The 23,506-nt window shown below is 41.7% G+C and overlaps 1 protein-coding gene across 6 annotated transcripts in view; it reads right to left on the bottom strand.

Annotated features, from left to right (window-relative positions):
- Positions 1 to 930: 930 nt before the first annotated feature.
- Positions 931 to 23,506, bottom strand: part of STOX2 (storkhead box 2) — a 229,281-nt gene continuing 206,705 nt past the window's right edge. For 5 of the 6 annotated variants that reach the window (XM_073017759.1, XM_008000375.3, XM_008000378.3 and 2 more), the window contains 3 exons: positions 22,664 to 22,816; positions 13,003 to 15,268; positions 931 to 7,382 (listed from right to left, as the gene is read on the bottom strand). In XM_073017759.1, the coding sequence (XP_072873860.1) occupies positions 7,187 to 7,382; positions 13,003 to 15,268; positions 22,664 to 22,816 (2,615 nt within the window). In that variant the 3' untranslated portion in view covers positions 931 to 7,186. Of the gene's footprint in view, positions 7,383 to 12,792; positions 12,842 to 13,002; positions 15,269 to 22,663; positions 22,817 to 23,506 lie in introns of all 6 variants that reach the window. The other variant, XM_037994089.2, reaches the window with a different exon arrangement.

The following is a 23,506-nucleotide window of genomic DNA, read 5'->3' as shown; positions in this document are numbered from 1 at the left end:
AGGAATCAGAATCCTTCCTTCCGCCTTCTCCTTAAGTCCCCACGTTTCCTCGGTTCACTAGATAGTTCTGAAAGGAACACACAGTTACCTTTCCTTGACCACAGCTGCTTTTGGTCCTAGAGTAAAACTCACAATATACTCCCAGTATTCCTGCTCTTCCTAACTTCATGCCTGAAAAACGAAATGTCTGTATTGAGACAGTTTGAAATATATAGACAAACTTACGCAACAAAATACAACTTGTTCTTCAAAGCAGTCACCTTGCGGTCTCCAGACACTTATCCAAAGACACTGTCACTGTTCACAACAATTTTTGGAAGTCTCCTTCGGATATTGCCTTTATAAGAAAATCAGGCTCGACTTTATGGCTCATTGTTTTTGACTGAGAATACTATTTCCTAGCTTCATCATTAATGGGGCAGCAAATCCCTTTGGTTTGAAAAAGCCCATTCTCTGCGGGCAAAGATTTGCTACAGTGAAGGGACGCAGAAGAATGTATGACAGCTGAAGGCAATTAAACACAGGGGATTCCGAACCTGTGCAAGTGACTCACTGGTACATGTGAGCAGCCTCCTCGTGTTTACCGGGAAGAGGATCCCCTCCGCTTAGGAACAAAAGCTGAGATATGAGTGCTAATGAAAAAGAAACCCCAGACCTAATCACATCACTTTATCATTTCATATAGAAAATGTAGTTATACGCATCTCTCTTGCTCTGTTTTAAATCCAATTACCTAAAAATGTGATTTTCCCCCCAACTTTCATGGAAAAAGAATTTTGATCAGATATTTTCATTTTTAGTTGTTTTAACTCAGAAGCTCTAATAATATTGTGTAATCAAAAATGTTATAAAATCCTATTAATCGAAGATAAATAAATGAACCTCACCTAAAATATTTTCTCTCAAGCACCAAAAAAAAATCCACTTAAGACATATAACCAAATGTTATTTAATATCTTAAAAAGTAACACAATCCAAAATGGATATTTCACACAACACTACATAAACAACATGAACACAGTATCACCATAGGGAGGGACTTTCAAATATAGACTTACAAAAATCCCTGTCCTTTTTTTTCTTTTAAGTTATTATACTAAGCATGACAAGTAATCATCATTTACAGTATGGTACACGGACACGATAAAAACCATGTTACAAATGTGCTGTTATAAATCAGTAACATTAGGGAAGACATTTCATGAACTGTAATTATTTCATATGAAATACTATACAATATAAACAGAACATCCATCTTGGATGACCTTTACAGCAACCAGAGACCAAGTAATTTAAAATTTTTTTTCAGTGCAAACACATTTTATTCAAGGCAGTCTTGGCTGCAAAACTCCTTTCTAACATACAGTAAATCCCACTTGCACATCTTAATTCATTTACCCTAATGCAATAGTCACATTCAGTCACTCAGAGAAAGATACCTGCAGAATTATGATCCCTTTAAACTTGACGTTTAAATTTAATTCTCTTCTAGAACGTAGTATCTGTGTCAACTGCTCTAAGGACTTTAATTTGTAGCTGTCAATACTTGCATGAAGGTGACCCTGGGGCAGCTCTATTCCTCACCCAGCAAGTGTGTGCCATACTGCACAGTGCACTGCCCTTCCTATGTGGAAACCGTCACGGCGTGTCACTATCTAGGTGGGAGAATGGAAAGGAGGACCTCGGAGGAAAGGAAGCGGAGGAGCTGCTGCGTGTGTACTTCATGATTAGTTTCCTGGAACTTCAGAGGACAGATATTGGAGGAGATCTCAGTTCTCACATTTGGTACCTCTTCTTGGTGGGAGCAAGGGAACAGGTTCACTAAGATCAGCCTTGGGACAGGGAGGCAGGCAACTGTACATGGACCAGTCAAGCTTCTAACCTTACATTTCCAGCCTTCCAGAATCATCGCTGCCTGACTTGAAACACCCCCTTTCCTCCTTGGCATGGTGTGTGTGTGTGTGTGTCCACATTTGAAGCCAACAATTAATGATTACAGCCCTATAACCGATCATGTACAATCGTAAGAAAGTTTAGTGCCCCTTGAGTCTTGCAGAATTCTGAATCTTGTGAATCATCAACTATAAGTCATAGAACTGTAAAATCACAGGATTGTGTGTTAGGGGAGCCATCACTGGGAATCTCCTTGTGGGCTGCTGCTGCTGCAAAAGATGCAGAGTATTAACTCAATAGGAAGGTGCCAATGTCTGTGTGAAACACACAATGAAATGTAATAATGAATGTTTTCATATATGTAATTTATGAAACATCTCCTGAATAAAAATCTGTGGGAGAATATTGGATGGATCCTTAATACCATAAGACCTTCTGGGAGAGGAATGGGGCGACAGCTGATTCTTTTATCTCACTTGGCAAAGCTCAGACTGATAGTAATCTCTTTCCTGCCCACATTTTACTAACCCAAAGCAAAACAGTGTTTTCCGTGCCTTTTGCATTCATGTTTCCTGTGTTCTAGCTCCCCCAAGCCCTAAACATGTGTAGAAATGTCAATCACTACCAGAAGAGCCCTGGATGATGTTGACAATGGGCAGGATGGTCCTGGGGGAGACCGGGGAAAGAAGAGATTGCTCCTGCTTGGGCCACTGAAGTCTGGCAGCACATGGCTAGTTGTGACTGGCCTGTGGTGACGGAGGAGATCCCTGTCAAAGATCATCTGTCTCCTAATTTGAGAAAACACTTAGAACTGGATCAGCTCCCTCAGAAATCCAGCTCCTCCAAAGTAGGGCTCGATATACTGTACTGAATTTCTATGGTGCTAAGGAGCACTGTGAAGAGTACTTGATAAAGTTTTTAATTAAAATTTCTGTTTCAGCACCTTCCACTGCCAGGAGCAGTCGTGTTCCTGAATGATTTAGCACAGAAACTATAGAAACCCAGTATGAAACTGTAAACAAGGGTGTGTGTCCAGATCTGCTTCTGACTGCAATGGCATTTGGGTGGATCTGTCAGTCACCGGCTTCATCCATCGATACCAGTAAGGTGTGCTGAGGTGTAAAATTCCAAACACCCTGAACTTTTTTTTTTTTTGAATGAAAATGGACAAAAGTGTCAAGTTGTATTTGTTTTCTTTGACTTTATTAGCACACATCAGAAAAATAGCGTTATATTTAGTGATTTCTCATGCTGGTCTATCAAACAGATAGAAAACAGATCATTGATAGCTGCCACTGTGTTTCTGGGGAATCTTAAGTCACTCCTCTTGTTTTATTCATTTCAAGTATGGGCATTACAAAGATGGCCTGTCTTGTGAATTGTCTGTGAATCTGAATGCTTTGGAAGCGCTTTGAGATCCCAAAGTGAATCGTGAAAAGTCATTATGTTGTTGGTTTTTAAATCAAGCTCCAAATACTGCCCATGTTATAAATGGTGAGACTTTCAAAAAATGATCACTATTGTATCGTGAGCAATATGCTTGTAATTTAAGTTAAAAACTTTATTTTCAAGTACACTTGGTGGTGATAAGTGGTTTATCCTGGGTAGAATTTTGCAAAGCTGCGCCAACCTAAAAAAGGAACGATGCTTCTACTTCCACTGAACAGGTTTCTTCTCCCCATGGTGACTGCAGTGTAATTTAAATTTACATTTTAGAAATGCTGGTTGGGCTATGAAAAAGAGGGACCTGGGAACAGCTGGTGTTCAGATCATTGTTATTCCAGATTAACTGTGAATTGACGCTTCCTGAACCCGACCTTCACATCAGAGAAGCAGTAACTTGTTATTTTTATCCAGCTAGTCTCCATTCACCTCTTCTATTTGTTTTCTCTATGTGATGGCACCCCCCCATTCATATGTTTATTATGGTCCCCTGAGATGTGCAAAATATATATAATGGAATACAAATTATTTAACAGAAGTTGTGGAATTCACAGCACAGCTCTTTTAATTAAAGTGGAGTTTGGGCTCAACATGGTAGCATGCGAGTGAAGGCAGAGCCCGAAGTGCTTCAAGCTTGGCAGTCCACATTGCTTGTGTGTCTTCTGTTACTGAAAACTTAGACTTCAAATCAGATTTCCAAAGGAGTAAATAGCTCTCTCAATTACGTTCACCCATTGGCTCTTCGCCAGAGAACTTTTAACAGGAATGGGTGGGGGGCGGGGGTGGGCACAAGAATTTTTAACCTTCCGTTCATTCCTAACAAAATCGAGTGCGCTTTCGTGGGGAAGAGAGGAGAAGACAGGATTACATCTGAAAGCCAAACAAGGGCGTAAGAGAAAGCCATGGCGATGGAAAGTCATGAGTCCACAGAGGCAATCACTGACACACACAGCACGCCATGCCCTAATGTTGAAGGAAGTGTTCAACTTTGCGCTTCTGAACGATACACTTTAACACACGGCTGCCATTTCATCAAATTTATGGAGGTAGTTATATGTAAAAATAAAAATTACCATAAAGTAATATGTTGTATCATAATAATACATAAGTGTGCAAAATGCCGACAGATGTGTTGACCCTTTCACAGAGATTCAACCAGATTCGGTTTTGTAAACCTTTCAGTTGCTAAACCCTAAGACTGGATAAGCAGTCGTGTAACACAAAGCTATGATTTTACAGGAGGAAAAGGATACTGGCAACGGCTGGCGAGGACTCCACTGTTCCGGGACCGAGAGCCTCACCGTGACCTCGGATGACATTTGCAATGTGCTGCCGGCAGCCACTCCTCCCCTGTTCAAGAATCTCAATCAGATTCAGGCAGGAATATTTTTATATGCAACATCTGCTTACATGGTATCACCTTTAAAGTCCATCATTTCTACACTAATGGCTGCTGGTCTAAGGGAGTTTTTAAAAAATTATGTACCCCATAGCATCAGGCAAATAGTGTACATATTTATTTGAATAATGTCTTCTGTAAACCTATATCTCATGAAATATCAATAAATTCCTATGTTAAAGCTTCTCTTAAAGGTAATGCTTTCCTTTCCTGTTCACACAGCATTTGATTATTTCAATGGCTACTTTCAGAGGATCAGCTAGAGGCTGATGTGTTGTTTCAGTGGTTATATTATTTATGAACTGAGAGTAGAAGAAAAATTTGAGAGCAGGTTTTTGGAAAAAATGAATTTAGACAAAAATTTAGTAACCGTATGATATATAACTCCCCAAGGGAACCGACTATGTAGTCTATTAGATACATGATCATTCCTTCTGGACATATTTAAGCAATAAGACAAACAACGCGTCGAGGCATGCCTTGGAGGAAATAAGGCATGAGACTGAAAGCCAACTGGCTTAAGCATTTCAATGGTATGGGAGTTTACTAAGAAACGTGCTGAAGTTTCACTATAGTAAGCACAAAAAAGGAATTTATACCAAACTCAAGGAGTTCGGTTTGACCCAATGCAACTTCCAAATAACTGAAAAACTATGAGGGAGCATTTAAAGGTTTCAAGAATGAGTCCAACTGTGTATAGGACTGGATTCTTTAAACAGATTGCTAGTGATTAAACCTAATACAAAAACAGATGTGTCTCACAAATCATATGCCAATTACTGAAATCGGAGGTGAAAATATTCTAGATTTATTTTGGGATATATATATATTTTATGGTGTATGGCTCCCAGCAGCACATGCCACTGAACTAAATAAAACTTTATGTCAGAACACTTACTTGTGTCCTACGTAACCCTTTTGCAAATAATATTCCATTACTACAGATCTGTTCCACTGTTCTCAGAAAATAAAACATAGGAATGTTGGAATGTCTGTTTGCTATAAGATGAAATTATTGGTCATCCCTTTGCTGCTGGGTCTTCTTTGTGTTCAACATGACATTGGAAACCAAAGCAAAATGTTAACAAACCATTTTGAAATAAGTTGGGCTAATTAACTACACATCCACCTAAAAACGCCTCCTGAAATTGGTTACAAAGTATCTGTAAACATTACTCTGGCATAGTTCATGTATGCATAATTGTTATTCTGATAAATTTTAGGGGAGTACAAATTAGGATTATACCACACTAGCAGAATGAGCACATTCTGTTGTTTATTACATGGGCACATGTATATTTCTAATCAAAAATTATTTTAAAAGTTTTCTCTATAGATATCTTCCCAGGAATAAAAGGCCTGAAGTTCAACTCTCCCTAAATTTGCTCTTTCCTATAACCACTAAAAATTATCTCCCACAGCCTAATTTAGGCATTCTATCTAAAACTACATAAAATAGATTTATGTCCTTCCATTAGAAAGAATAACATCCTCAGGCCATACTCTTCATTTGTATCACAAAGAACATTTTGCTTTTAAACAAACTAATTATTGTATCTATTTGAGTAAGATAGGGTCATCCTAAGTATCACAAGGAGGAAATTCTCTTCCTTCAATATGTGAGTAATGCCTTTTACAAGTCCACATCACCTCTCCCATCACCTAGTGCTGTGCCCCAGCCAGATTGGAAATTCCTTTCCTTTGTCCACTTCAGATTCAAAGGCCTATATTCCTGTTTGTGATCATGGAAGGTTAAAAAATCAGACAAGCATCTGTTACACCGGAAAACAAAATCCTGAAAACATTCACTCCCAGCGATTTCCATTGCGACCCCTTCTCACACACTTCCATGGGCTCCTGCAAAATAGTGTCACGAAAACTCACAGTGAAAAATGACTGGTGCATAAACAATTCACACACAAAGGGCCAGGGTCCCTTCTACTTAGTTTGGCATCTATTTCCCTCAAGGTGGACCCTGGCATTTGACATTTCGTGGTGACTTAGTTTTTTTGTTTTTTTTGTTTTTTTGCTTTTTGTTTTTTTTGGAAGTGTCAAGGATCAGTTCTGTGGCACCGTTTAACCACAGACTGGGAGCAACACGCATCTGTGGCATTTTAAAATGGAATTGGCAACTGCATGACATTGAAAATGCATATTACACTTACAGTGTCTAGACTTTCCTATGTGTGCTCAGATACAATTAGTGAAGCAAAAGTATACATATCACCCCTACTGTTATTCAGTTGCTACAGAGCCATAAATGTGAAAAGCAATACTCTGAAATAAAGATTTTTTTTTGTTTTTTTGCCCTAGCCCTACTTAGCAGCACAGTTTAAGTAAACACAAAAACTGTGGTTGAGATGCTTGTCTTTCCAAAGATGTAAACATCAGTCCCAGTGTCGTAAACTTTGCTGTATCGAATGAGACAGAAGATCTGAGGCAGAAGGACTATCACACACTAGTAACAGAAGCTTGCAAGCAGTTGGAAGGTTTCTGTAGCTTCTCAGCTTCATTTGTCGGCGGGTCCGTGCTCGCTCGGAAGTTGAAGGCTGGACCAGCTCCACCATGCGCCGGGCTCAGAGCAGGATTCTGACGACGGTTACTTTCAACAATGCTTGATGTGTTGGAAGCCAGGCTCTCCCGAGTACTAAAAGAGTAAAAAGGGTTTGTTTTGTTTTGTTTGGAACATAAATAATTAGAAATTGAGCCGCAGAGGAAGAGCAAATGATGTCGTTAATGGATTTCCTCTGTTGGTTCATAATGTCATATCAATATACATCTCGACTGATTATTCACATCTGCCTCTCCACCACGGGCTCCAGAAGCTTCCACAGACATATAATAATCAGCAGCACACTCAGTGAATAAAGGGTTTTTAAACAGCTAAATGCACTTTGAAATGTCTTCTCCTTCTTTTCACACTCAAGGAAACGACTTCAAAATTTGAGGTGATAGCTAGCTCTCGCAGTGGTTTTTAAAATGGATACTCATAAATACACCTAAGTCATGATTTCATTTCAGGCTGGAAATTCACTGGCATAGCCGCTCCTGAACACACTTGATAATTTTATCCTAAAGATTCCATTTTCGTTCTGGATTAGATTTTGACTTTGGGGGACTCTAAGCATGCCCTTTTTGGGGGGACCCTGAGCATTTCCTGCACAGATGAGAATAAAATTCATTTTAAATGTTTTATTGCACTGTTTCAAAATTTAACACGTTAGTTAAAATACATTATATTTTCGATAAAGGACTGTAGATTTTTTTTCCCCATTGATTTGTTAAGTTTCCATTCATTTCTGCCTCACTTTGGCAGGACTGTTTTTGTTTGGATTTTTGGGTTTTTTTGGTTTTTTTTTTTTTTTTTTTTTTGGAGACAAGGTTTTGCTCTGTCCCCCAGGCCGGAGTGCAGAGGTGTGATCTCAGCTCACTGCAAATTCCACCTCCCTGGCTCAAGCAATCCATCTACCTCAGTCGCCCGAATAGCTGGGACCACAGACATGTGCCACCACACCCGGCCAATTTTTGTGTTTTTAGTAGAGACTGGTTTTTGCCATGCTGCCCAGGCTGGTCTCCAACTCCTGAGTGCAAGCAATCTGCCTGCCTTGGCCTCCCAAAACGCTGGGATTATAGGTGAAATATTGTCTTTTAAAATAATTCGTATAGAAGAGATGTGATTTAAAAGTTGTATTATTTTGCTCTCTCTTTTACTTTTTCCAAGTTAGAAACATTTGAATCTATTTCATTGCTTTAAGATATTTAGAACATTTAAGATTTCAAATGCATAGGGCAATGGCAGAAATCAGATGACTGGCCCACATTGAGAAGAACTGAGTAGGTTTCCTGTTCCAGAACCTCACTGTGGCTACAAGAACTCTGTCAGCTACAGAGACTGAGGAAGCCAGAACATTCTCAAAACATCCACTGCATGAGGCAGAGTCAACGCTTAGGAAATATTCTCTGAGCGTTGGTCCCCACATCTGACTTAAGCCTGCTAGAGCTAGTTAACAGGTCAAACTACTACAGCGGAGATGTCCTCTCCTCTCTTTCATTCCCATCCTAGGCCGACAGCAATTTTGTCTGAATCCTGTGCTCTGATAGCGCTTTCCAAGAGGTTATTTAAGCCTAACTCTTTGTGGCTTTGAGTTTGCTTCTCACCAAGAAGCCAAGAGTTAATTGTTTAAAAGGCAGTTTGTTCACTGACAACCAAAAACAAAAAAACAAAAAAAACCCTGGAATTTTCTTGAATGTCAAGGGTGCCTCCAGAAAGGTAATCCACTTATAGAGAGAAGTCAAGTTTTTCATAATGCTTATGGTAAATCTGAGCAAACCTAAAGGACACTCCAAAATGTCATCACTAAAAGGGAAAGTGCTAGACTTGTCTACATGACAGGTCCCCCAGGAAAATTCACCAGTGGCTTTGCCAGAGCTACCACTGAGGCATGCAGCAGGCGGAGGAAGGAGGAGGGGCAGGAAAGATGCAAAACCCCGAAGATTTCATGACACATTCCTTTGGTTTCATTCTTAATCACTAAAGCAACTTTTTACAGTATCTGACTTCCTCATCTCTAAAATAGAGAGTTATGATGGGATTTACCTACTCCTAGGGTGACTGTGAAGAAGAAATAAGCATCAAGGAAGAATCTGTACACTAATAAGGTAGAAAATGTGGATTATTTCTGTTACACACCTAGCATATAATGAAATAAATAGTGACTGTGGGTTCGCTTCAGAATCCATGTATTACAAATGACATATTTTCTATGGGAAAATACATTTTAAGGTTCAAAGGATTCACTCTTAAACCAGCTTTCGAGGGGTGGGCTCAACATTTATTGAGTGCCTGCTGTATACTAGACACCGTAAACACATATTACAATAGATCATCTGAGCTGGGGTCTGTCTCTACGATAAGATCCCTTTGCCCACCTTCAATCACAGCCAACATGTTAATAGTGGTGAATATGTACGGTACTTCATCTTCTTCAAAGAATGTATTTCATTATTGTTGCAATAATGATTACAGTCTGTGACGTTCACACTGAGGGCTCCAGATATGCTGATGAAAAAGTTAAAGGAGATGGAATGTTAGTAGTAAAAATATTCCTCAAATTCTAAAAGTTGGGTTTTTTTTTTTTTAAAGAGAGCTAATGGAGTGCAACCTTAAAAATAGAATTTCAGGATTTTATAGGGAGGAGAAATGGACCAAGTGGCTGTGTTGTTCGTCCTTCTGTGCGCATGTGTTCCCCTGGCCCCAGGCATCTACAGCACACGTTCGTGCAATACATTAGGCAGATATACCCCTGGCAGCCTTTGGTCTCTTGATTTTCATATTGTGTTCATCCACCAGCTTTAGGCCTCACATTTGGAATCGCAGGCTTTTCACGTCAAGACTTTTCATTTTCAATATTAGATCTCATAGCATAGTTCAAGTTTCTACCCTTTTTCCATCTACATCCCCTTTAATTTCTAATGAAAAGGACTAAAGAATTTTGGAAATGTGGCGGAACATGACTTCTGAGCCAGCACTGAAACCCTGGGGTGTGGAGAAAAATCACCTTTTGGGGTCTTTTTGGTTGGTTGGTTGGTTGGTTGGTTGCAGCTTATTTACTGAAAGATTTTAATAAATGGCCTGCTTAAGCTTTTCATGTCAGGGCTGGGCACGGTGGCTCATGCCTATAATCCTAGCACTTTGGGAGGCCAAGGCAGAAGGATCTACAAAAATATTTTTTCAAATGACCAGGCATGATGTCACACATCTATAGTCCCAGCTACTCAGAAGGCTGAACTGGGAGGACTGCTTGAGCCCAGGAATTCCAGGAGGCAGAGAGCTACAATCACCACGGCACTCCAGCCTGGGCAACAGAGTGAGACCCTGTCTCTAAAAAAAATTAATAAAGATTCCTATGTCTCACAGCAAGGGTAAGGTATGAGCATGATAATGCTATCTGTCTAAAACAGTCCCCAGACTGGAAAGTAAAGTCTCTAGAAGTCACTTTCCTCTGCAGAACATACTCCTGGATCAGCGAGACAACTCCGTGACTTCATTATGGTGTGTAGAAAGTAGTTTGTCACCTAGCTTCTAATCAAAGGGTAGTAAATACAAAAGGGGTAAATTTAGCAATTGTCTGTAGATTCTCTACTAACTACATAAAATGTATAGGTGATACATGTTTTCATGTAGAGCAAATTCTACTTAATATTAGTGGGCAGACGTGGCTATTGTGCGAAGGTTGTCTCTTTAGAAGAAGCTTTACCTTCTGTCATGGCAAAGCATTTAACTTTAAGTACACAATGAAACAACTGAAAATCAACTTACTTCAAGAAATAATCCCAGTCATAAATTCTATATTCTGCACCCCAAGTTTAGAGATAGTAAAATATTTTCTGTAGAGATACTGGTTCAACCATTTCATGAATATCTCTGTTTACCTTCAAACAAACAAAAAACTTTCAATGTTATGCAATGGAAAGTTTTCTAGCTAGAACCCATTAAACTACTCCCAGTGTCTCCTTAGCAACTATCTCCTTAGTATGGCAGCTTCCTGTCTGTGGAAGCCCAGGGGCCCAGAGGGAAAGGAGAAAGGTTTAAAACCAGCATGTGAAAAGCAGGTAGAAGGCAGAGACTACATAATGAGAAACAGTAGAACAGAAAGACACAAGCAAAGACACCACACCTTCCACCAGCAACTGTTCTGAACTTCTACCATGGATTACAGACCTTCTGTTTTGCTAATCCGGTATCCACTACTAGGAACTCAAGAGGAAAAACGAGTAGAACAGGAAAATGAAGGGAAAAAGGATAGTTAAAATAAATCGGAAAATTAATATCTGATTTGAGATAAAAAATTATTTAGCAAAAATGATCTCTCAGAAAAGCCACTTAGTAGACTAGTGGTTTTCAGGCTGAGGCCCGTGGCTCCCTGAGGTCTCAGAGGCTCCTCGAGGGATGGGGAGAGGGACTGGGGCCCACAGTCTCCACTATCACCAAGGCCATCTCTCAGCTCTGTGCAGACATTAGACTCCCACACACGTGTTAACTTGGAAGAAAGGCTCCATGACCAAAATAATAATAATAATAATAATAATAATAATAATAATAAACCAGCCCTTTAATAAATCACAAAGGCCTAGTATGGGATGAAGGAATTAATGATTCCCAGTTCCAGCTGTGTGATGCTCACTTCCAAAATTATCCAGGGATATAGTGAAATGATCACAACAGAATTAATTTTAATTCTTAATAATTAAAATAAATATATGAAGTACATAATCCTATCTGAATCCGTGTTAAAATCATAAGTATTGCAAAATCTTGGGAATCACAGCTGATAAGAAATGTCAATCTCTCAGTAGTATTTCTGCATCTCAGAGTCACCAATCTGGAGTAGAAGTTAGAAGGAGAATTAGGTCCCATGTTGCTCTTTGAGGAGAAGAAAGAGTTAAGGAGAAAAAAGGAAGCTGCACAGACTCTGGTTTGCTTTCTGAATCCCTGCACAACTCGAGAGCTTTGGCCATGACCACTGGGCACCACCAACTCTCAACTGTCAACCCTTTGCTGAACTAACACCTACTACCAAGAAGGAACTACAATTAGACTGCCCAGAGGGGCTCCGTCAATTCTGCGGAGGAGAAATAAACATGGCACGTGCTTTGATCTAACAGAGCACAGGCCCCTGCCCTCACTGTGAGGGAAGAAATATTCCATTTCTTGGCGGCGAAAGGAAGATGTGTGAGCCAGAGGGACAGGCTGCACAGAACACGGGGATCCAAATGGTAACAAGCTTCTAGATCCATTGGAGAGGTTTTGAGATCTGCTATTATATCTTCACTAGAGGGATCCCTATCCTAGCATCAATCAATTTACTCCCAACCCCTATCTTCCTCCCCCGCCCCCAGGCTATTTATTCGACTCAAAAAGTTACTATTTTTGAAGGACTTAAAAAACATCCTTCTCTTAGCATGGGTGGCAATATGAACGTAGCAGAAAAAATACTGGAAATGTTGGTATTAGTTAGATCAGACTGATGCAAGTTTGAGGGGAGGAGCCAACCCACCAGTCCAGATTGGTGATCTCTGCAGGTGCAGAAACATGTTTTTCAATTCCTGAAAAAGAAGTCAGAAACAGATTGTTAAAAATACAAACCATACAACTCTTAACCCTCATCCACAGAACTGAGACTACGAAATCAGAAACTTGTCAAGTTACGTGCAGAAAGCCCCAGGCCCCGCTAGGTGCATACGTGCACAGAGACCCCTCTCCCTACCGTGGGGAGTTGAATCCACTGTCCACTGTGATGCTGCTGCTGTCCATGCTGTCGAGCCGGGCTGAATGGGTGGCTCTCTGGTTGCTGCTGCTGTCGGTTTCTTTTGGGGCGAGAAGGGTGAGGTTCTTTTCAAATTTCCTCTGCAAGTCTCTTTCCTTCTCCCTCTCGAGGAGCCACTGCATGGTGCCTACGTCCTCTCTATTTTTCTCCTCCTCCGTGTTCTTGTTTGCCCCTTCCTCAGAGTCATCATCATCAGAGACGTTGTAATAGTCAAAAGAGGTTTCTTGGTTCCCTCCTGACTCCTGCTGACGTTGGGAAGCAGGCGTGGCTTGTGCCGCCGAGGTCCCCAAGGACGGTTCCAGTTTCTCACATCGGCCTGGCAATGTGTCAGCAGGTGTCTTCGGGTGAGATTTGAGGAGGGACAGGCTGGATTTGTGATAGCTGTTTACAGACAAGGTGCTGTGAAGAGGTTTGAACAGGGTGTCTTTGCTAAATATCTCTTTCCTCTTGTCCAAGCTGCTGGGCTCGGCACCATGGTGCTGGACGAGGCGGCCATTGGCGATCCCCTCAGCCACTCCTCCCGAAGCAGCTGGGCCCCCACCCGGCCCTTTTGGTGACTCCTCCTTGTGTCCTACAGGCTCCCTGGAGGAGTGGGGGACCTGCCTATCAGATGGGGAGAGCTTTTTCACCCCTTCTGCCAAAGTCAGAGTGTCATGGTCCTCCTTGTTCTTTCCCAGAGGTGATGGTGCCGTGAGCACTGTCTCACTAGAGGTGTTGCACTGGAAATAGTCATCTGTGGCTGTTTTTGTTGGACAAGAGTTGAGTTCGCCATAGGACGGCAAACTCTCAGGTGGTTTGCCTGGCTCCAAAAGGCTACAAACGCTGGATGGTTCCTTGCTGCCACTGATTATCTCTGGAATACACACCTCTTTATAGCTTGTGGATGAAATGTGAGCCCTTTGGTGACCAACAGTCTGTGCAGGCCTTAAAGTACTGTCGTCAATGAAGGATTGGCTGGGGGTCTGGTCGCCTTGGCTGCAGCCTTCAGCCAGGTCTTCTGGCGTCCCTAGAGAAGAAGCACCCAGAGGGCCTTTGGAGTTATCCATCGACCTGGATCTCTCCTTGGCTTTGTTGGATCTCTCATTCCTGGACCTCCGGTCCTGGGTATGGCTGTGGCTTCGGTGCACTTTTGAGTGGGAGCTTCCCCTAGAAGGTTCAGGAAAAGGCATCTCAGTTCTCCTTTTGGCCAATTCACCGGACACATCCCATTCTGGTGTCATGGGGAAGTGGGACTCGAGCACGTTGGTGTTGCTGTGCATGATGAAGTTATCTCCCTTGTGTTCAATGATGAAGCAGCCCTCCCTGGGCACCCTGGAAAGAGGATCACAGAAGTCATACTCTCTTTCACCTGGGATATCCAGATGTGAACCATCGGAGGGGTCTCCTTTAGACACTCGTGTCTTGCTGTGAGACCGAGACTTTCCATGGGACTTCCGATGAGTCCTACTCTTTTTACTCCTTCCACTGTGATGGGCAGAGGACCCGGCTTTACTCCTCTGGGCCTTTTCTTCTTCCAGTTTCTTCATGAGGGCGGTGTGCCGCATGACATTTTCCACGGTCAGGTCTGGGTTAATGCGCCTAATGATTTCCATCTCTACTTCCCGGGGGATCGTAGCTGGCGTGTCCTCGTCTCGCAGGGGCCACTCTTCAGGAGGAAACTGGGCAGAAAAATTGGCCAGCTGTTTGGTCTTGTCTTTTTTAAAACTTAGCCGGAATAACTTTAGCCCGAATTTTTTTGACTGCTTTTCACTGTCTTTAGGTTTTGAGAGAGTTTCTGTCTTGTAGGAAAAATTTACAGTACTTTTGCTCTTTTCAGTGGGTGGCACCTGGCACAGAGAAGGGGGGCAGTAAGGGTCTTTGCAGTCCTTGGCAGACTTCCTCTGCAGGGTGGGTGCATGTGTGCTGTGCACGTCTTCTCTGCAGCAGTGGCAAGAGTCGCAGTGGTTTCGGGGCAATGTCCTTTCCCTGACACAGCCTGAGGCAGAGGGCGTGATGGTCCCGGGTTGCGGAGAGGTGCACTGAGACCGGTCAGGTATCCTCTCGTCCAAATGGTACCATTTACTGTTAGTTCTTATGAGGGAAGGAGTTATGAAATAGGTCTGCGGGGTCACGATGAAGTAGCCATCTGGAGTTGGGTAGATTTTCCTCTCCCGTACCAGCGTGTTCAGCGTGTGCCGCAGAATTTCTTGGCTTGGGGTTGGAACACCTGAAACAAAACAAAACAAAACAAAACAACAACAAAAAAATCCACTTGTGAGAATCAAGACGGAACATGTGGATTCCTGATTTCCAGGATCCTATTCATTCTGCCAAGATGCCAAGTACCACGACATGGCTAGGACGCACTATTCAGACAAAGGTGTTCATTAAGTTCAGTGCAAATCCTCGCCTTCTTGGATAACTCCTAAATTACTACCCACAGAATGAGCAGATATAAAAGCTGTGAAGACAGAGATGGAAGTTAGGTGGAGACAGATTGCTACTGTTGTTACCTGTTGTTTGAAAGACAGAATATTTTAAATGAGAGAAAAATGAAAAATGTTTTCCATAATATGATATAAAAGCAACCAGAGAAGCAGAGTGAAAGTATCTACCTTGATATTAAAAAACACATCTAACATATATGGAGGCTACCACAGAGGAGTTACTGTATGTGCTCATTGTTAAAGATTTTACTTAATAAACTTAGTCTTGTGAATTATATAAAAGGGCAGCTAGACTTGACTACTGTTTATGATGTACCCTCTAATTTTGGTGTCATCGCCTTCCATTTGGAAGCTGACTGCAGCACGGGTAAAATTCATGTAAGAATGTTCTCCTTTTTGGCATCAGTCAGTAAGATGAAGGTGGTTTTTCTAATTTCTAACCAAAGCGCCCTAATAAATACACGAGTGAAGGCTTTGACACTCTGTATCTGTTTTTCCAAAATTGCCATATTGGCTAGAATAGAAACACCAGATAAAAATGATGAAAGCTTCTTTGTATGACTGATCATTGTTTTCAAAGGGTTTTTGTGCATGTTTATGCCTCATCTACCTTAGGAGACAGAATTAAGAGTATAAATTCTTAAGAGAGTTTAACTTCTCCAGGTTCCAGCCCACTTACTTCATTTCTTGGGTATTCTTCATTTCTCAGTGCCAGGCACATAAAGGGTGATAATACTTAGAAGACTGATCTGAAATCGGTCAGGTTGAATCGTATGAAACTGCCACTATGTAACCATCTGACTCACAAAAATAGCAGCTTCATGTGGTTCAGCCTAACACGAATAAGGCAGTGGAAGGTGGAGACCAAAAGGCTGGGCCAGGCTGCTGGATTGAAACCCTAGGCCGGGCGCGGTGGCTCAAGCCTGTAATCCCAGCACTTTGGGAGGCCGAGACGGGCGGATCACAAGGTCAGGAGATCGAGACCATCCTGGCTAACACGGTGAAACCCCGTCTCTACTAAAAAATACAAAAAACTAGCTGGGCGAGGTGGCGGGTGCCTGTAGTCCCAGCTACTCGGGAGGCTGAGGCAGGAGAATGGCATAAACCCGGGGGGCGGAGCTTGTAGTGAGCCGAGATCCGGCCACTGCACTCCAGCCTGGGCGACAGAGCGAGACTCCGTCTCAAAAAAAAAAAAAAAAAAAAAAGAAACCCTTGCCCTGTCATTGCTGGCTGGCGTCGCTGGTTGAATTACGCACTCCCCATCCCAATTTGTATGTTGAAATCCTAACCCCTAATACCCTTTTAAATATGACCTTATTTGGAGAAAGGGTCTTTAGAGTCAAGCTAAAATGAGGTCATTAGAGCAGTCTCTCATCTAATACGACTGATGTCCTTCTTCTGAAAAGGGGAAAGCTGGAGACAGAAAGGCACAGAGGGAAGATACTGAGGAGACACAGAGAAGGTGGCCATCCATAAGCGGAGGACAGGGGTCTCACAGCTCTCAGAAGGACAACCAAGCCTGCTGAGATCGTGATTCTGGACTTCTGGCCTCCAGAACTGTAGGACAATAAACGGTGGTTGGTTGAGCCACCTGCACTTTGTGACAGCAGTCCCAGCAAATGAAGACAGCTGGCACCACCTCAGGCAGCTCGGCCTCTCTGAGCCTTCATTTACTGTCATCACAAGGTGGATAGCAATAGTACCTGTAGCCACAGGGCTGAGGTGAAAGGAGTTTAGTGTGTGTGGAGCAGGGCATGGCACACAGGGAGTGCTCAATAAATATCAGCTGGGAGTTAGTCTCCACTTCGGGTCGGGACGCATGGAAAACCAGATTGCCTTCAAACAATGATGAGCACCAACCTAGAACACCTGGGTGAGCTGAGCTGCTTCAACTCCCCAAGTCCTTCCAAAGTAGGAAATCAAGGTATTAGAAATGGCCTGGAATTCTCAAGGGGAGAAAATCCATGAATGCGAGGTAACATACACACCCATTTGCGTGACCATCCCAGAAGGCATCCTTAGTGACCAAGGCAGAAAAGGTAGCATTGTTCATAGATAATGTATTAATATCATTATTTAATTTTTGAGTCGCATGGTTTCCTTTTAGTCCAATACTTTACTTCTGGTAAGCTAACATTAGTTTTTATACAAATGATTTTAAGACCAATAATAACAAAATTTGTTTTTGAATTTTATAATACTTTCTGTGCAAAATAGAAATGAATTTTTTTCTTTTTTTTCTTTGAGACAGGGTCTCACCCTTGCGCAGGCTGGAGTGTAGTGACAAGATCTCAGCTCACTGCAGCCTCAACTTCCCCAGGCTCAGGTGATCCTCCCACCTCAGCCTCTTGAGTACCTGGGACGACAGACACACACCACCACACCCAAGTAATTTTTATATTTTTTGTAGAGATGGGGTTTCTCCATGTTGCCCAGGCTGGTCTCGAACTCCTGGGCTCAAGCAATCTTACCGCCTCTGCCTCCCAAAGTGCCTTCCACTGAATAACTTCAGGGGACACCACTGACACAGTATATACCTTCTGAGATGAGGGCACACTTCTGCACCGCAGTCTCATGAATGATGCCCACTGTCATTGTTTGGCACAGTAATCAAGATAGCAAGCCCATGTTTAAAACTGACCATATCTTAAACGGTAGCATACTTTCAGTCAACAATGTGACAAACTTCCTCAAAAACTCATAAGGTTCATTTATAAGTATTCATGATTGACCAGTTTACCATGGCTCCTAAAAAGGGAAAGCTGAGGGATGCGTGATAAAAATAGCATTACTATAAAGCAAAGGTTTAATTTTATTATAGAATTTGCTGACTGTAGGTCTTCCAAATGATGATCTTAGGAAACTCATAAAGCTATTAATATATAGAATCATGACTACAATGCAATCATCTTTACTTACAATTAAAAACAAGTTCTCTGGTGGTTCTCAAATGAAAGAATAAAAAGAAAAATAGAGAAAAAAATAGAGAAACAATTTTCTATTTCCATAGAGTATTTGTGCTTACATTTTCTTATGTCTTGGGTTTCCAGGTATATCAATCAAATAATGTTTAATTTGATAATGCACACTAGAAACATTCTTTGCCCCCGTCCAATCCATTTTCCATGCTATGACCTGAGAGTTTTCAGACTTAACTGAAAGTTGCTTATGTTTATGATTATCGTTTTATTATTAAGCCCTAGTATACTGACTGATCATCTGTGAAATTCAGGGTTCTACCAGAAATCTGTAGGGTTGACCTGAGAAAGTGATGGTTGTGATGGATATTTAACATTTGCATACTCCACTACTTCCAAATTCGACTCTGAAAGTTTATCATGAATGCAGATGTTGAGGGCTTAAAGAACAAAAATATACTTTACATCCTAACAGGCCTGAACCTGACCTCTTCCACACCTTTACATTTTTCAAAGCAAAAATAACTATTTAAAAACACTGCATGACGCTGTGATCTACTTGGACCTACGTATTGCTTTTTTTTTTTTTGAGATAACATCTCACTCTGTCACCCGAGCTGGAGAGAAGTGGCACAATCTCGGCTCACTGCAACCTCTGCCTCTCAGGTTCAAGTGATTATTGTACCTCAGCCACCCGAGTAGCTGGGATTACAGGCACGTGCCACCACGCCCGGCTAATTTTTGTATTTTCAGTAGAGATGGGTTTCGCCATATTGGCCAGGTTGGTCTGGAACTCCTGGCCTCAAGTGATCTGCCCACCTCAGCCTCCCAAAGTGCTGGGATTACAGGTGTGAGCCACCACAATCAGCCTCTATGTATTGCTTTAGTCCTGCAAATCTGACAAACTGTCAGAACAGAGAGCACGTGGACCTGTTCTGTATGACAAGCACTTTTAAGTGAAACCCTTTAATGAGCCTCGTTAGATTATTCTTGTTTGTGAAGAACGCTGGCTGAGGAAGAATTCGATAAGAGCTGACATAAGGAGACGAATGGGAGACAGAACACAGTATATGTAATATTAATATTCTCCAGCAATCTCTAAAGTCAAGTTCAGCTCCATACCTAGCCTTATAGGTCTATCTCTATGTCCCTGAAGACCAGCCTTCCTCCCAGAAAGATTCAGTTGTAACAGCTTAACAGGTACCAGGCCAATTTAAATGATCATTCTGGATGAATGGATGTGTAGTTATTTAGAAATATGAGAAGCAAGTATTATTCTTTATAAACCTTTTAAAAATATTCTTGATTCTGTAATGGAAACTGATAGATAAAAGTTGCTGAGTTGATTTTCAAGAATTCAGCCAACTTTTTTTCACTTTTATAGAAAAGTGATAAAAAGGTTTAAGTTTTGATGTATCAGAAATTTTTACTAAAGACTTTTCACTAAACTTTCTTTAGAATATGGATACCCAAAACAAGAAAAGAAGCCAAATTCTAGGCTATACTTTTGATTCATAAAATATACATTAAATATGAGATTCAAATATTTTAATAATACTTTGGCTCAAAAACTTTATTTTTCAGTAGTAAGATACAAAAGAACTAAATACTTTATTCTTGTCTTTAAAAAACAAAAAATATAAATACGATCTTTAAATCCCTCCAGAGTTTTAGCACTGTCATGAAAATATGATTTTCAAGTGGAATTTAAAGGGTTAGGTTTTCTAAAATATTTTCTTCTGCTATAGCTTAAGTGATAGCAAAAGACAGACCAAAAAAAAAAAGCAAAGGAAGGAAGGAAAGGAAAGGAGAAAGGGAGCTAAAAAGAAAGGAAACAAGGCAGGCAGGCAGGAAACAAACTTTGATATTTTATGAAATACAGTTTAAAATCTGGAGCTATTGCTGAACATAACTTTAAATAGTTACCACCATGCCCTAGCCCAGGGGTCAGCATACTTTTTCTGTAAAGAACCACGTAGAAAATATGTTAGGCTTTTAGCCATACGACCTCCATTGCCACTACTCAACTCTGCCACTATTGCATAAGGAGCCAAAGATCATTCATGAGCAAATGGGCACGGCTGTGTTCCAATAAAACTTTATTTACAAAAACAGGTGGTGGGCCACACTAGGCCTGCAGGTTAGCAAACTCCTGTGCTAGACTCGGGTTTGTATGGTGTCCCTGCAAACTTCTGAGGCTGACAAATGAGTCATCAGTGTCACACAGAAGAAAAAGCTCCTCCGTCTGTCTGAAAACCAGGGCCTTGGGATTTAAGTTCCCTTGCCATAAAAGCTAGCAAAACAGTTATTCTTTCAAGTACAAATGACCTATGGATTACTCCACAAAGCATTCCAAGTTAGTGATATTGTTATCAGCTGCTTGGCAGTGAGGAGCATCTTACTATTACACACTGGTTCTGTGTTCTTTCCATTCTTTATAGCCCCAAAATGGGTGGTATATAAGCAACTTTAGAAACGCCGTGTGATTTCTCATGAAGCTAAATAAAAATACAAGGATTTAAAAAGCTGCTGGGTTGTTCAATGTCAGAAGTGGCTACGCACTCACAGGGCAGAAAGCAGGTGCCTCCTCCAAGACTGTCGTGTTTGCCCACACTACCTGTCCCCACTCAGGTGGCTCTCACCTGGGATTCTGTTTCTCTCACTACTGAAAGGAAAGGGGTTTGCCTAGGACTTAACAAAAAGAGATAGGCAATCAGATAGTGAAGACGATTCAGAGATACTAAAATGCTGGAAAGCTTAAAATAATTTGTATGTTGCAAGGGTGGGTTCATGTTAGAGATTTTGAACCATATACATATTATCAAACATAGTAATTAGAATATTGAAAAAGGAGGAAATATCACAAGGAGAGGGAGAAAACGTTTCTCTGGGACACAAGTAAAGCAGGGAAACCAATGTGGTAGATAAGATCTCTACTCAGCTTAGAACTAGTCCTCCCGTTCTCTTCCCATGTGTGGAGCGCACTTCCCCACACCTTCACTTTGAGTTTAGCAGGTTTGCTTTGGTCACTGCAATGTTAATGGGGCTGGCATGAACAAAGCTTGAAGAGCCTTCATGCAATGGGCTTGTGCTCTGGTGCCTCTGACATCCCATGAGTGAAAGAGATCTCCATTTGCCCCCTTTTCTAAATAGGATGGGTACAGATGGAGCAAAACTACCCTGCTGGACCCCACCTGGATCAGCTGACCCCTGGGGAACCCACAGAGACATGAGTGAAATCTATGCTTGTTGCCATAGGCCTTTGATGTTCTGTAGTTGTTTGTTACCCAGATTTTTTGTAGCAAAAGCTAACTGATACAATTAACAGCTTATATTTACTAAGATCTCTTCTAAGTTGAATGAAAAATATATCAAACGTTCCCTTTTAATATAATCTCTATTTCAATCTGGAAACAGGCTGAGTTCACACCAAGTTGGTAAACTGGTAGCCTGATAATGTATTTCATTTGACTTGCACGTTGCTGGCACACAAATGTTAAAACGTATACATACATACAATTGTCAATATTTAAGAAATGTAGAGATTTCACGTAAGACCAAATTTCCAGATTCTCTTGAAACATAAGATTGGCAGCTCTGGCAGGATCTCCATTGGGGGTGGGGTGACAATACACTGGCTCTCCTGAGAGACGGTCCTGCATTCTGCAGCTTGTCACCCTTCCTAACGCCCTCCAGCACTGAAAGCATCAAATGCCACTCACACAACGGCTGGACTGTTGCCTCCTTTTTATAATATTTAAGAACAAAGTAAATATTTTATTTTTAAAAAATGAAATCCTAATTTATCAAATATTATTTTCTTAAAACTCATCAAGCCATGACACAAATAGGTAAGATATGTTAATTTTTGACATGACCCTTTCTGCAGTTTTAACTCCCCAGGACTAAAGTTTTCAGTTGTTGAACCCTCACGTTCATGTATTTAAAGATTAGATTGCAAAGAATGACTGACTGGAGTCCGGGTCATTTTTGCCAGATTCTTCATGAATTCTGAATTAATTTCTTCCTCTCGGTGCCAATTTAAAAAGTATTCCAGCTGAAGGAAGCAGTGAAGTTATTTTTGATGTCATGCAGGTGCCTGAATTTTTAATGACAGAAGTAAGGAAAGCTTCTGGTCAGTTTTGGGGAAGAGTTTTTTCCTATTATCTTTAAACATGGGAAGAACAGTCCATGTGAAGTCCTAGAGTGACCAGAGCACACCGCCACCTGGAAAACGCTCCGTTCCCGCCTCGTTACCTGGGAAACATGTGGTCAGGTGTTCCATCAGTGCTTCTTGGGTGACAGGTTTTCTTGCCGAGTTCATTGCTGAGATGGCCAAGCAGAGGATTTCCCCGAGTGGAATAAACTGAGACTGACTGATGGGAGACATACTGATGGGTGATACATCACCTGCGGAAAGACAGTTTTCAAGTGAGCGGTTCATTAAAAGAGCCGGTCGTCTGTCAGCCGCACACCTTCACCCAGCCACACCCCTCCCCCCTTCACGCGCCCACCCAGCCCTGGTCTGATGAACACAGTCAGCTCCGAACGCAGAACTGCTTGCCAATTCCACTCTGAACACAGAAGCCACAGCCAATCCCACTCAGGTAGAAAGACTTTCACACGCAGTGGAAGCTCCTACTGCCTCAACAAATAAAACCGCCCTTTAACATCTGAGATCTCATTTAAATAGTCCTAGTACGGAGAGTCTTGCCACAACAGGCTTTTATTTCCGTTTTTATTAACTTGGAGCTGATTTATTTAATAACTGCCATTCATATCCCGACAAATTGCATTTGTGTAACTTGATGATTCATTCATTCAAACACTGAACGCCTTTACGCGTCTGCTGGGGGCACGGGAGCTGCAGAGCGGGAGTGCGCGCCTCTCCCCAAACACCTCTGCCCTCAGTTTCTATTTAAGCGGAGGAGACAGACAAGTAGATCAAAGTTCCCAACGTTGTGTGGCAGGCGCACAAGAGAACAGAACAACACCTGGGCGCTGAGAGAGGGAGGATAACAGCACGGGGGAGGTGAGGGTGGGGCTCAGAAGCAGGAAGTTCCAAGGTTCCACCAAGGAGGTGTAATCTGAACCCAGTGC

This window comes from Chlorocebus sabaeus, chromosome 7 (genome assembly GCF_047675955.1).
Source record: "Chlorocebus sabaeus isolate Y175 chromosome 7, mChlSab1.0.hap1, whole genome shotgun sequence".
NCBI lineage: Eukaryota > Metazoa > Chordata > Mammalia > Primates > Cercopithecidae > Chlorocebus > Chlorocebus sabaeus.
The sequence above is the reverse complement of the archived record's forward strand: the minus strand, read 5'-3'. Positions and strand labels throughout refer to the sequence as shown.